This window comes from Pan troglodytes, chromosome 19, assembly GCF_028858775.2.
Source record: "Pan troglodytes isolate AG18354 chromosome 19, NHGRI_mPanTro3-v2.0_pri, whole genome shotgun sequence".
Classification (NCBI taxonomy): Eukaryota; Metazoa; Chordata; class Mammalia; order Primates; family Hominidae; genus Pan; species Pan troglodytes.
Window position 1 is genome coordinate 50,597,844 of NC_072417.2, and position 14,593 is coordinate 50,612,436.

At 52.9% G+C, this 14,593-nt stretch overlaps 2 protein-coding genes across 8 annotated transcripts in view; one reads left to right on the forward strand and one right to left on the reverse strand.

Moving 5' to 3' along the window:
- The window catches only part of MPRIP (myosin phosphatase Rho interacting protein), a 175,583-nt gene that overhangs the window by 7,082 nt on the left and 153,908 nt on the right, over nucleotides 1-14,593 (reverse strand). For all 7 annotated transcript variants that reach the window (XM_063799700.1, XM_063799697.1, XM_063799703.1 and 4 more), the window contains one exon: nucleotides 7,713-7,888. In XM_063799700.1, coding sequence (XP_063655770.1) covers nucleotides 7,730-7,888 — 159 coding nt within the window. In that variant the 3' untranslated portion in view covers nucleotides 7,713-7,729. The remainder of the gene's footprint in view (nucleotides 1-7,712; nucleotides 7,889-14,593) is intronic.
- Nucleotides 2,996-8,351, forward strand: PLD6 (phospholipase D family member 6). Its single transcript, NM_001246461.1, is given in 2 exon segments — nucleotides 2,996-3,469; nucleotides 6,236-8,351. Coding segments are annotated over 2 exon segments (759 nt in total). The 5' UTR covers nucleotides 2,996-3,042; the 3' UTR covers nucleotides 6,568-8,351.

A 14,593-nucleotide genomic window follows, 5' to 3' on the forward strand; every position in this document is an offset into this window, starting at 1 on the left:
TCCACTTGGCAAGTAGGAGCCCAGTGTAAGTTAGCTCTGCATTCACTTCAGGGGCATGTGTGACCTGGATTTCCCATGTCTAACAGAGCTCGCTGGCGAGGGGGCAGGCAAGGCCCTATGCCGACTGGTGGTTTTGTTTTTGTTTTTGTTTTTTGAGACAGAGTCTTGCTCCGTTGCCAGGCTGTAGTGCAGTGGTGTGATCTCGGCTCACTGCAAGCTCCGACTCCCTGGTTCAAGCAATTCAGCCTCAGCCTCCCGAGTAACTGGGATTACAGGTACATGCCACCACACCCGGCTAATTTTTGTATTTTTAGTAGAGATGGGGTTTCACCATGTTGGCCAGACTGGTCTCGAACTCCTGACCTCGTGATCCGCCCGCCTCGGCCTCCTAAAGTGCTGGAATTAGAGGGGTGAGCCACCGCACCCAGCCGCCAACTGGTGTTTCTAGGCAGCTGTGGGCTTTTTCTCCCCACAGGCATGCAGTTCTTGAAGATTTTTCCTATTGGTCATGAGTGCAGAAGAGCAGGAGGCTGAGCTGAACCTATGCCAGCCCAAGACCAGGCCAGACTCTGCTGTCCTTGTGAGGGAATAGGGGTTCCTGATTTTGTAGCTTTTCACAAAATGGAAGAGACAGAAAACAAGTTCCAGATCTTGAACCTTCCCCATGTGTTTGAAGGCAGTCAAGGGTTTCCTGATTTTACATTCAAGATACTTACACTCAGGGCCGGGCATGGTGGCTCACGCCTGTAATCCCAGCACTTTGGGAGGCCGAGGCAGGTGGATCACGAGGTCAGGAGTTCGAGACCAGCACGGCCAAGATGGTGAAACCCCATCTCTACTAAAAATACAAAAATTAGCCGGGTGTGGTGGTGGGCGCCTGTAATCCCAGCTGCTCGGGAGGCTGACGCAGAGACTCACTTGAACCCCGGAGGCAGAGGTTGCAGTGAGCCGAGATCACACCACTGCACACCAGCCTGGGCGAAAGAACGAGGCTCTGTCTTAAAAAAAAAGAATTTTATTGACATAATCACTGACATACATTTTTAGTTATTTACACCATACAATTTGACATATGTGTATACCCGTGAAACCACCACAGTCAACCTGATAAGCACACATCCATCACTCCACTTCCTTGTGGCTTTGTTGGCCTCCAGGCTACACTGGTCTGCTTTCCCTCAGTCTAGTTTGCATTTTCTAGAATTTTATGTAAATGGAATCATACAGTATGTACTCTTTTTGTCTGGCTTTTCCCACTCAGTATTAATGAAATTCATCCACGTCGTAGCACATGTGAGTACTGTTGTTTTTTTTTTTTTTTTTTTTGGTGGGGGAGGGGAATAGGGTCTTGCTGTGTCACCCAGGCTGGAGTGCAATGGCATGATCTTGGCTCACTGCAACCTTAGTCTCCAGAGCTCAAGCGATTCTCCCACCTCAGCCTCCCGAGTAGCTGGGATTACAGGCACGTCAGCGCACTCAGCTAACTTTTGTATTTTTTGGTAGAGACAGTGTTTCACCATGTTGGCCAGGCTGGTTTCGAATTCCCGAACTCAAGCTATCCTCCTGCCTCAGCCTCCCAAAGTTCTGGGATAACAGGCATGAACCACCGTGCCAGGCCACTTCATTCTATTTTATTGCTAAATAGCATTCCCTTGTATAGATATACAAAAGCTTATTTACCTATTTACCTGCTGACGCCTGTTTGGGTTGTTCTAGGCACATACGCCTGCCAGGACACGTGCTTGTGTTAATGGATCCCGCCCTTTCTCCTAGGAGTGGGATAGCTGGATCATATGGAAGGTGCAAGTTTAATATTTTAATAAACTTTTAATTTAGAATAATTTGCTTTACAGAAAAGTTTCGAAGATAGAACAGAGAGATCCATTTACCCCCACGCAGCTTCCTTTGTTAACCTTTTACATTCCTTTCATACATTTGTCAAAGCTAAGAAACTGACATTGGTACAATGCGATTAAGCTCCAGACTTTATTTGGCTCTCACCAGTTTTTCCGTGAATGTCTTCTTTTGGTTCCAGGATCCAGCCCAGACCACCACATTGCCCCGTTTCCCTATGCCCCCGGCCCAGTGCCCTCGGCTGCCTTAGTCTCTTCCTCTGTTTATGCTTAAAGCAGGGCAGGCCTTCCAACAACGCCGGCTGGAAAAAACCTCTTGGGCTAGGAAAAAACCTCTGGGCCGCCACCGCCTCCAGTATGCTGGGTTCCAATGCTGCCTCCAGCTGTGTTGATTCCCTGATTATCTGTGTTCCCAGGTCATTCCCCAGCCCAGCCTAGCTGCTCCCGAGAAGACAGTGAAGGTGTGACCCCAGATTTCCGGAGCAGCTCTGCTGTGCTCCATGCGAGGAAAGCCGGGGTTGCTGTGGCTTCTAGCGCAGAGAGCGGTCTCTGGCCTGGGCAGGTGACGGGTGTGCTAGGGCCCGTGGCCCGTGGGTGTGCAGGTGCTGCCTGGTGGCGCGGGCTTGGGGACGCGGCTTGGCACGTGGTGGGAGGTGGAACCTGGAGGGCGTGGCCGAGCGCCTGGCTGGAAGGAAAATGGGGGGCACAGCCTGGCGTTTTGGCGGGGGTGGTAAATCTGTGGCAGGGGGCGTGGCCTGGCGCGTGGAGGGAGGCGTGGTCACCTGTTGAGGGTTGGGGGCGGGCTGATGGGAGGCGTGGGTTCAGCTTGGTGCGTGACAGTTGTGGGGGCATGGCGCGGCCTAGTGCGTGGCCCTCGGGGACTGAGGGCGTGCCCTTGCACGTGGCCGTTGGTGGGGCGTGACGGGGGCGTGGCCTGGCGTGTGGCCATGGGTGCTGGGCGTGGCCTGGCACGTGGCCGTTGGCGCCGCGTGACGGGGGCGTGGCCTGGTGCGTGGCAATTGGCAGGACGTGATAGGGCGTGGCCTGGCGCGTGGCCATGGGGGGCTGGGCGTGGCCTGGCACATGGCCGCTGGCGGCGCGTGACGGGGGCGTGGCCTGGCGGTCTAGGGCTGGGGGCGCGCAGACTCCGCTGCGGCGGCGTGGCTGTGGGTCCCGGATTAGCGGCGGCATGGGACGGTTGAGTTGGCAGGTGGCGGCCGCGGCGGCTGTGGGCCTGGCCCTGACTCTGGAGGCGCTGCCTTGGGTGCTGCGCTGGCTGCGGTCCAGGCGGCGGCGGCCGCGGCGCGAGGTGCTGTTCTTCCCGTCTCAGGTGACCTGTACCGAGGCCCTGCTGCGGGCTCCGGGCGCGGAGCTGGCCGAGCTCCCCGAGGGCTGCCCGTGCGGCCTGCCCCACGGCGAGAGCGCGCTAAGCCGCCTGCTGCGTGCCCTGCTGGCCGCCCGCGCCAGCCTGGATCTCTGCCTGTTCGCCTTCTCCAGCCCGCAGCTGGGCCGCGCCGTGCAGTTGCTGCACCAGCGTGGGGTGCGAGTGCGGGTCGTCACCGACTGCGACTACATGGCCCTCAACGGCTCGCAAATCGGTCTGCTGCGCAAGGCAGGTAGGCCCGGCGGGGTCCAAGCGGAGAAGGCCGGCTTGGCCCACGCGGGGTCTTAGGCGCAAAGGTGGACACTTAGGGGAGGGGGTCTGGGGATGGGCTGAGGCCTCATTTACTTTCCTCGTGGCCTTGTGGGGTCGGGGTGGTGTAACGCAGAGAAAGCAGAGCCCCCACAGAAAGTCTAGCCGGCTGCGTGGCCATAAGCGAGCCGGACCCTCGGTGCCTCCGCGGTGGGGGGCGGTTCTCTCAGTGAACTGTCCCGGCATGCTGGAAGCAGGTGGGCCTGCGTGTGCCGGGTTAGAGGCGGAGCAGATTCCCCTAGCAAGTCCTCGGGCGCCGCCGGCGGAGTTTTCGTGACTGCTGCAGAACCCCGGGCCCGCCCTCCTACGCTGCCGGAGACTCCCGGACGGCCTCTGGTAACCTGGATCCTGGTGGCAGGGGAGCTGGACGCCAGGGTTGTGCTTGGACTTCCAGACTGAAGGGCTCTGGGGAGAGGCGGCCACCTGCTGCCCAGTGAATCTCAGGCCACCGGGCTCTGGGAGACCTAAACATGTTCTAGAAAGCAGCGCCAGGACATTCGGTTGTTTTCCCAGCTGCAAAAGGAGGGGAACACATATTTCTGGCGGGGGCGCCTCTCTCATGGGGTGGGGACAGAAGGGACCAGGAAATGTGAATAATTGGGATCCTTGTCCCACCTGAGGATTCTCAGTCCATCCTGGCCCAGTTCGGCGGCCCAGCCTGCTGTTGCCTTTTGTGTATTTGCACCCACAGACTCTTGGGCCTGTCTCTGTCTCCATCACTCAGGCACCCAGAAAGTCACGCCTGCACGTGCAACGGTTGGATCTGATAATACTGGTGGTCGCAGTGACCGAGAGATGTGTGGAGCCCTGGGAATTGTCCAGGCTGGGCAGTGGTCACCGCCGCGCTGTTCCTTCTGCACAGCCATAGCCTCTTGTTGACTTGGGCCTCAGAGCAGCCTCTCCAGAGTCAGCCAGGGTCCCTCCCTGCTCTGGGTGGTGCGGGGCATGTTGCACGCCATGTGGGAGCAGAGTGGGGCACGTGGTTTTCATATTGAGGTTGTCTCCTTCTCTTTGGGGCAGCCACAAGAGCTGTCCTCCCATGTGTTGGTCATTTTAATGGGAGGTTTGGGGACCTCCAGGCGTGCACAGTACAGTTCTGTTTGAGTTGCTTTTACAGTCGTAGAAGCTGAGGTTGGTGAAGACCCTTCAAGGGCCCCTAGACCAAGGTCCCATCGGATCCCCTCTGGGATGGCCTCCCAGCATCCTCGCTGACTTCGAGGCTGTCCAGTGGCATTCACTGTTCAAGGAATGTCCCCTCTGTGCCAGTATTTGTGAGGAGCTGGAACATCCTAGGGCACAAGGGCACAAGGCCAGGTTCCCACGGAAATGCCAACTAAGTCACGAATATTTCATTTAGGGCACTGAGAAGGGCCAAGAAAACTTCATAAAGTAGGGTAAGGAGGCAGTGGTGTGGGAGGAAGTGGCGTGGGCCAGGTCAGCTGCCCAGGGGCAGTGACACTCAGGGCAGGGACCTTGCTGACACCAGTGGACTGTTCGGAGGGAGAGGCATGCGGCTGGAAGGGGCAGCAGCACAGTCGCCCTGGGTCACAGACTGACTTCCTTTTGAGGAAGGGCAGGAAGTCCCCTGTGGCCAGAGGTGGCAGGCCGCGGGGAGGGGACGGGGAGGTGGGCAGTGGATCCCAGCGGAGGCAGGAGGTGTGGGCGATGGTGGGGTTTTACATTGCCCACCGTGTGGAGGAATGTGTTTGGAGGGCTGTGCCGACAGGACGTGCCAGAGGAGTGGCCAGAGTGTGAGAAGAAGGGCTGGCTCCCCGAGGTAAGGAAGCCACCGCGTCTTCATCCTGCCAGGCCCAATTTAGGGGGCACAATTACATATGAGTTCCATGCACAGGGAGTGATTTTTAGGGTATGTTCCCAGTACTCCATGGGACACACTTCCCTTCAAAGATTACTCTCTATCTGAAATTCCATTTAACTTGGATGTTCTGTATTTTGATTCGGAAAATCTGGCAACTGTGTTCCATGGCAGCCTGTTTAAAACTTCTTTTAAGCCCCATTTCTGACGGCCTCATTCCTTAAGCAGGTCGTGAGTGAGGCAGTGTTATTCCAGGGGAGACAGACACAGGCCCTTCCCAAGAGGAGTTTGAAAGCTGGGAAGAGCAGAGGCCGGGATGCCTGGTTCTTTGGTGAAGGAAGCAGGGGGGTGCGGAAGAGGAGAATTCATTTGTGCGTTGTTAGTTAGGGCCCTTCCTGCCTTGGTGGCCGAGGTTGTGCCAGCAAATTGGGCTCTGCTCTCAGACGCCGGGGCCTCTCTGGGCAGAGTGGGCACGCTCTCAGCCTTAGCTGTGGAAGAGTCAGAACCTGAAGGCTCACACGCTGTCTTTGCCCTGGTCACCTCTGACTGGGTTAGTGACAGCCTTGGCAGCAACCAGTAACCCCGAAGGGACATACTGGCTGGCATAGACTCGGAGGTGTGGTCTCACCCAGACCACGGCCTGCCCAGTCCCCCATAGCCTGTGTGTGATGCTCTGGCCCTGTGTGTGATGTCCCCTCTGTGGTTCTCAGCATCCCTCCTGGGAGCTTAGCCGCCACCACTCTGTGAAAGCATGGCGGGCTTTCCTGGCCCACCACACTGGAAACATATAGTAAAGCCAGTAGCCCCCCAGGAACAGTCCACACTGGAGGCGGGACTCCTGCATGGAATGAAATCACCTTGTCCTTTCTGCAGGGATCCAGGTCCGGCACGATCAAGACCCGGGCTACATGCATCACAAGTTTGCCATCGTGGACAAGAGGGTGCTCATCACTGGCTCGCTCAACTGGACCACGCAAGCCATCCAGAACAACAGGGAGAATGTTCTCATCATGGAGGACGACGAGTACGTGCGGCTTTTTCTGGAAGAATTTGAGCGCATCTGGGAACAGTTTAACCCTACAAAGTATACCTTTTTCCCACAAAAGAAAAGTCACGGAAGCTGTGCCCCACCTGTCTCCAGAGCTGGAGGGAGATTGCTTTCATGGCACAGAACTTGCGGCACCTCCAGCGAAAGCCAAACCTAACCAAGAATGGGGCTGAGCCCTCCCTGCGGGCTGCTGTGCGTTCTGAGGGAGGGAGACCTCAGCACTAGAAAAAAATCGTTAAACCAAAGTCTCGTCTATTAGAATACTAAATTGAACTAAAGAAGGTTAGGAAAGGGAAATTTCTGTTACTTCGGGTCAGTTATTTCGGGCCAGACCTTTTTCTTGCTCCTTTGCCAAAATAACTTCAGTCACGACCTGCCACGGGGTGCTTTCAGGAGTGTGGTCCGTATCTTGGTTTGGAATCGAAGCTTCTGCTACAGCACAGAAAAGGCACAGTGCCTCTTCCAGGTCGATCCCATTCCCTTCCCTGATTCTAGAAAAGTCCCTTCTGCTTTGGCTGATGTGGGCCCTTTCAGCATCTCCCTGAGATTTCATCCCTCTCTCCATGTGGCACGACTGGGGTTGGTTGGGGCCTACAGTCTCCTTGTCCCTCACAGTCTGCCCCTGTCAGGGCTCGGTCCTCAGAGTAAGGAAAGGAAATGGAAGTCAGGAGGAAGGGAAGATGTGAGTGTGCGGTGCGGATGGCAAAAGCAGCCTTCGGGGCAACCCCGTGAGCGTCATTGCCACCAAAGGCTGGCTGTTCCCTTGATTCCTTGCATAATTGCTCTTTAAAACCAGTATGCACGCCAGTGCCAAGCTCTTCAGCAGCCTGTCCTTGGGTAGTAAGTGCTGTGGTCTGTCAGGACTGATGGCCAGCAGCTGTTTCTATTTCTATGTTGGGCTTTTAACTTTTTAAATTTTATTTATTTATTTATTTATCTTTTTTGAGATGCAGTCTCACTCTGTGGCCCAGGCTGGAGTGCAGTGGCGCAACCTCGGCTCACTGCATCCTCTGCCTCCTGGGTTCAAACGATTCTCCTGCCTTAGCCTCCCGAATAGCTGGGATTATAGGTGCCTGCCACAACACCTGGCTGATTTTTTTTTTTTTTGGCATTTTTAGTAGAGACAGGGTTTCACCATGTTGGTTAGGCTGGTCTCAAACTCCTGACCTCAAGTGATCCACCCACTTCCGCCTCCCAAAGTGCTGGGATTACAGGTGTGAGCCGCCATGCCCGGCCGGGCTTTTAACTTTTAATGTCCTAATGTTTAAGGTAATTTTGTTGTGTGTTTAGAAGTGACCTTACCTTTAACACCTGTGGAGTTAGTGCGTGCACATTGCTGGCTCAGCATAACCCATCACGGGACCGGAGGAGAGGAGAGGAGGGAAGAGGAGAGCAGCTTCAGGCCGTGGTGTCTCCCACGTCTGTGTTCTTATTTGCAGCTCAGGGTTTGCATTCCCAGGTAGAACAGGTGTCGTACACTGTGAAATGTTCCAGGTTATTTGTTTATAATGTGTGTGTCATATACAGATAGCTCCAATGACATCTGAAGTTGTGACTTCACCATCTTGTCATATTTCTGTATGATGAGCCCCAGGGCCCGTCCTGAGGTCTGCTAGCCATGTGCTTAATCTCACCTCCCCAGCCCACGCTGGCATTACCACCCAGAGACCCTTCAGTGCTGTGTGTTTTTCCTTTTTAGGGTTACTTTTGACTCACAGTGTTAGGCAAGCCAGCTTGGAAGTTAACTTTTAAAAAAATTCAATTGAAGCTGTAAAGTATAATATATAGATTGGAAGTCACCAGAAATTGTTTTAGTTTGTGAATTCCCCCAGTGTATGTTCTGAAAAGAAAATGGGAGAGCTTGTAAAGCATCTCTTAAATGCGAAGCCGTGTGACCCTGGACTTCTGGCACATCTGAATAAACATGTTCTTATTCTGGAATGTGAGCGCTGGGTGTCTTTGCCTTAGCTTGCTGCTAAATCATTCAAATAGGGGCTCCTCTTTGTTAAATATAATTTTGGGGGGGGCAGTATACAGCTATTTAGAAACTGTTGGTCAAAGAACAGGAGACTCAAAGAGGAGTAAAACTTTAAGCTGTTATTTGGGTGAAGGAAATAAGGTATACGGTGGTCCATTTTTAAGACAAAGTGCCTTGAATCGGCTTTGGTCAGCAAACTACGGAAGAAACGGGATGTACTAGGCCCCTCAGGCTAGCCGATGCCTTGTCGGCTTCCCCGTCTGCCCCCTTCCCCCTTCCTTGGTTGCCCTCACCCGAACCAAAAAAGTTTAAAATGGAAGTTTACTGGCCTGCAAAATAGCTCGCTTTGTCTGTTCCTACCAGCTGGCCTAGCTACTTAGGTCATAAGTCAAATACTTGAAGAGCCCTTAAGCAGACTAAGATTGCAATGCACTGTGGGCTGTAACAAAATGCAGCAAGACAACCCTAAAAAAAAAATACCTAAAGCCCCCGCCTAACAACCAATAAGCAATGTCTGGGAAGATTGTAACCCCATAGTACTCAGCCTGTAAGGAAGGAGCCTGCACACTAGGGGATAAATTGCTTGTTGAAACTGTGCTGGCTGTGCCTGCTCATCAGACACCCAATCTTGGAAGACGTTATTAAAAGTATAGAAGTATAGAAGATCCTTGGCCCACACGTAAAGATTGCTGTGCCAGTAACAGGCAGGCATGCCCAGGAGACCCTAGAACTGCACGCCGGCCTCTGCTCCAACACCTGAGGAGAGTGATGCTAGAAAGCAGGGGCTCGCTGAAGTTGAGGGCTGGGGAGGGGGTTGTGTAGTGTGTGTGTCACCTGAAGCCTCTTTTTTGCCTACAAGATTGTCTTGGCTCCTCTCAGAGAGAAACTTTAAAAGAAGTAATAAATTTGCCAAGTAGGCTCAGCAGTCACAAAAGAGGCTCTAGGAAGATTCCCCTCTAATTGCCCTCTTCTCCTGGGATGAGCTTTCATCAGCTTAGTGGTTTGGATTCAATGTTGTTAACTATGTGGGCAGTGATACAGCTTGAGAACGGTGAAACCCCATCTCTACTAAAAATACAAAAATTAGCCGGGCGTGGTGGCGGGCACCTATAGTCCCAGCTGCTCGGGAGGCTGAGGCAGAATGGTGTGAACCCGGGAGGCCCAGCTTGCCGTGAGACGAGATCGCGCCACTGCACTCCAGCCTGGGAGACACAGAGCGAGACTCCGTCTCAAAAAAAGAAAAAAGATCAGTCTGGGCAACATGGCAAAACTCCGTCTCTACTAAAAATACAAAAATTAGCTGGGTGTGGTGGTGTGTACCTGTAATCCCAGCTACTCGGGAGGCTGAAAAAGGAGAATTGCTTGAACCCGGGAGGTGGGGGCTGCAGTGAGCCAGGCTCACGCCACTGCACTCCAGCCTGGGTGACAGAGCTTGACTCTGTCTCAAAACAAACAAAAAATTCTGTTAGTACCATATGCCCTTAACAGTCTGCCCACACTGTTGAATATTCCTAGGTTGTTGGAATGAACCAATGCAATGATGCCATATTTTAAAGCACTATGTTGGTTCTATAGGGTTTTTGTTTTCTTTTGAGACGGAGTTTTCGCTCTTGTCCCCCAGGCTGGAGTGTAATGGTGCAATCTTGGCTCACTGCAACCTCCGCCTCCCGGGTTCAAGCGATTCTCTTGCCTCAGCCTCCTGAGTAGCTGGGATTACAGGGTGTGCCACCACCAAGTCCAGCTAATTTTTTTTTTTTTTTTAATTCTTAGTAGAGACGGGGTTTTGCCACGTTGGCCAGGCTTGTCTTGAACTCCCGACCTCAGGTGATCCACCTGCCTCGGCCTCCCAAAGTGCTGGGATTACAGGCATGAGCCACCACGCCCAGCCAGTTCTATAGGTTTTTAAAGCAACCCACAATTTTTTTTTTTTGAGACAGAGTGTATCTCTGTCGCCCAGGCTGGAGTGCAATGGCGCGATCTCAGCTCACGGCAACCTCCGCCTCTCGGGTTCAAGTGATTATCCTGCCTCAGCCTCCTGAGTAGCTGGGATTACAGGCGCCCACAACTACGCCCGGCTAATTTTTGTATTTTTAGTAGAGACGGGGTTTCACTATGTTGGCCAGGCTGGTATCGAACTCCTAATGTCATAATCTGCCCACCTCGGCCTCCCAAAGTGCTGGGATTACCAGTGTGAGCCACTGTGCCCGGCCCAATTTTTTTTTTTTTAGTCTGATCCAACAGAGTATATTCATGTCAATTTCAGTTTACAATCCTTGCAGTCCCATCAGTTTGTGAGATTATGCCCAGGTCATCCACACTGGAGGTCTGAAAATGTTCTTAGTTGTACTCTAGTTTCACTAGCTGCATAGTTTTCTGGGATAGTCTCAAGTCACTTGAATCCTTTAAAGATGAAGCCCAAAGAACCATGGAGATGACTTTAGAGGCATTAACAATGAGCAGCAGAGGCAGCCCTGGGTGGATCCCATCTGGTGTCACTGGGAGTGACATGCCTGAGAGACATCCTACTTTGGGTCCAAGTGGAGGTGCTGACTCAGGGCAGCTGCTACAGTGTGGCTACTAGAGGATCCTTCTCCAGTCTCAGAAATTGAAGTTGAGAATGGACCATTTTCAGAAATTGAAGTTGAGAATGGACCATTTTCAGAAATTTCATCATGAAGATCCTTACACTCAAAATCTTAAGGTGGCTGGGCACGGTGGCTCATGCCTGTAATCCCAGCACTTTGGGAGGCTGAGGCGGGCAGATCACGAGGTCAGGAGATCGAGACCATCCTGGCTAACATGGTGAAACCCCATCTCTACTAAAAATACAAAAAATTAGCTGGGCATGGTGGCGGGTGCCTGTAGTCCCAGCTACTCGGGAGGCTGAAGCAGAAGAATGGCGTGAACCCGGGAGGCGGAGCTTGCAGTGAGCCGAGATGGTGCCACTACACTCCAGCCTGGGCGACGGAGCGAGACTTCGTCTCAAAAAAAAAAAAAAAAAAAAAAAAATCTTAAGGTGATGATGGGTTTCCGCATGACTCTTTTCAAGACCACAGCCAACGCCTTTAAAATCATGACTGGCTTGTGTGTCGACATGTGTTCTCACACTCAAATTTCAGAATAAGGCATGAGGTGGATGTATGTGATGGCACCAACTCTGCTTTCTCTTTTCTAGTGACCACTCAGGCCCTGCCTGCACCTATTCTTACTCATTTTAGGGCTCCATCCATTACTCTGAGCCTTCAACCTGCAGCTCTGCTTTTCGCTGTCTGCAGATGCTGAAGAAAGGCATCACTAAAGGCCTCGGGCTGCTGGCTGCAATCAGCACCGATGGGAGCTGCCAGGATCCAATCCAGTTTTTAAAAACACACTTGATCAAGATTCACATACCGCCCTCTCCCTCTCCCCCTCCCCCTCCCCCCCCTCCCTCTCCCCATGGTCTCCCTCTCCCTCTCTTTCCACGGTCTCCCTCTGATGCCGAGCCGAAGCTGGACGGTACTGCTGCCATCTCGGCTCACTGCAACCTCCCTGCCTGATTCTCCTGCCTCAGCCTGCCTAGTGCCTGCGATTGCAGGTGCGCGCCGCCACGCCTGACTGGTTTTCGTATTTTTTTGGTGGAGACGGGGTTTCGCTGTGTTGGCCGGGCTGGTCTCCAGCTCCTAACCGCGAGTGATCCGCCAGCCTCGGCCTCCCGAGGTGCCGGGATTGCAGACGGAGTCTCGTTCACTCAGTGCTCAATGGTGCCCAGGCTGGAGTGCAGTGGCGTGATCTCGGCTCGCTACCACCTCCACCTCCCAGCCGCCTGCCTTGGCCTCCCAAAGTGCCGAGATTGCAGCCTCTGCCCGGCCGCCACCCCGTCTGGGAAGTGAGGAGCGTCTCCGCCTGGCCGCCCATCGTCTGGGATGTGAGGAGCCCCTCTGCCTGGCTGCCCCGTCTGGAAAGTGAGGAGCGTCTCTGCCCGGCTGCCATCCCATCTAGGAAGTGAGGAGCGCCTCTTCCCGGCCGCCATCACATCTGGGAAGTGAGGAGCGTCTCTGCCCGGCCGCCCATCTTCTGAGATGTGGGGAGCACCTCTGCCCTGCCGCCCTGTCTGGGATGTGAGGAGCGTCTCTGCCCGGCCGCCCTGTCTGAGAAGTGAGGAGACCCTCTGCCTGGCAACCGCCCCATCTGAGAAGTGAGGAGCCCCTCCGCCCAGCAGCCACCCCGTCTGGGAAGTGAGGAGCCCCTCCGCCCAGCAGCCACCTCGTCCGGGAGGGAGGTGGGGGGGTCAGCCCCCCGCCCGGCCAGCCGCCCCATCCGGGAGGGAGGTCGGGGGGTCAGCCCCCCACCCGGCCAGCCGCCCTGTCCGGGAGGAAGGTGGGGGGGGTCAGCCCCCCGCCCGGCCAGCCGCCCCGTCCGGGAGGTGAGGGGCGCCTCTGCCCGGCCGCCCCTACTGGGAAGTGAGGAGCCCCTCTGCCCGGCCACCACCCCGTCTGGGAGGTGTACCCAACAGCTCATTGAGAACGGGCCATGATGACAATGGCGGTTTTGTGGAATAGAAAGGGGGGAAAGGTGGGGAAAAGATCAAGAAATCGGATGGTTGCCGTGTCTGTGTAGAAAGAAGTATACATGGGAGACTTTTCATTTTATTCTGTACTAAGAAAAATTCTTCTGCCTTGGGATCCTGTTGATCTATGACCTTACCCCCAACCCTGTGCTCTCTGAAACATGTACTGTATACACTCAGGGTTGAATGGATTAAGGGCGGTGCAAGATGTGCTTTGTTAAACAGATGCTTGAAGGCGGCATGCTCCTTAAGAGTCATCACCACTCCCTAATCATCTCAAGTACCCAGGGACACAAACATTGCGGAAGGCCGCAGGGTCCTCTGCCTAGGAAAACCAGAGACCTTTGTTCACTTGTTTATCTGCTGACCTTCCCTCCACTATTGTCCTGTGACCCTGCCAAATCCCCCTCTGCGAGAAACACCCAAGAATGATCAATTAAAAAAAAAAAAAAGATTCACATACCATAAAATCTGCACATTAAAAGCATGAGATTCAGTAGTGGGTTTTAGTATATTAACAAAGTTGTGTAACCATCACCCCAAAAAGAAACACTGTTCCAGTAGTAGTCACTCCCCATTCCGTACTACCCTCCAGCTCCTGGCAATCACTAGTCTACTTTGTCTCACAGATTTGCCTACTCTGGGCATTTCATAGAAATGGAATCCTCTCTGCAGCCTTTTGTCTCTGCCATCTTCACCTCGCGTCATGCTTCAAGGGAATCTGTGCTGCAGCATGTTTCAGCACCTCATTTCTTAGTTTGGCTGAATAACATTCCATTGTATGGATAACAAATTTTGTTTGCCCATTCATTCGTTGGTGGGAATTTGGGTTATTTCTATCTTTTGGCTGTTATGAATAATGCTGCTGTAAACATTTGTGTACAAGTGTTTGCACAGATATGTTTTCATTTCTTTAGTATACACCTAGGAGTGAAATTATTGGGTCATATAACACTATTTAACCATTTGAGAAACTGCTAGACTTTTTCCAAAATGGAAGTATCATTTTATATTCCCACCAGCAGTGAATGAGGGTTCCTTTTCCTCCACATCCTTGCCAACATATGGCATGATCTAACTTTCTGATCATAGCCCTTCTAGTGGGTATGGTGTCTCATTGTGGTTTTGACTTGCATTTCTAATGACTAAAGATGATGAATGTCTTTTCATGAGCTTATTGGCCATTTGTATGTCATCTTTGAAGAAATGTCTATTCAAATCCTTTGCCCATTTTTTTGGGTTGTCTTTTTATTGTTGAGTTTTAAGAGTTGTTTGTATATGTTCTGGATATAAGAATCCCTTAATAGATACATAATTTGCAAGCTGGGGACAGTGGCCAACGCCTGTAATCCCAACACTTTAGGAGGTCGAGGCAGGAGGAATGCTTGACCTCAGGAGTTCGAGACTAGCTTGGACAACATAGCAAGATCTTGTCTCTACCAAAAATAAAAAATAAAAATAAAAATATAAGATTAGCTGGGCATAGTGGCACACTCCTGTAGTCTGAGCTACTCAGGAGGCTGAGGTGGGAGGATCGCTTGAGCCTGGGAAATTGAGGCTGCACTCCCGCCTGGGCAACAGAGCGAGACTCTATCTCAAAGAAAAAAAAAAGTCATTTGCAAATGTTTCCCTTCTTTGGGTAATAGGTGTTGATGGAAT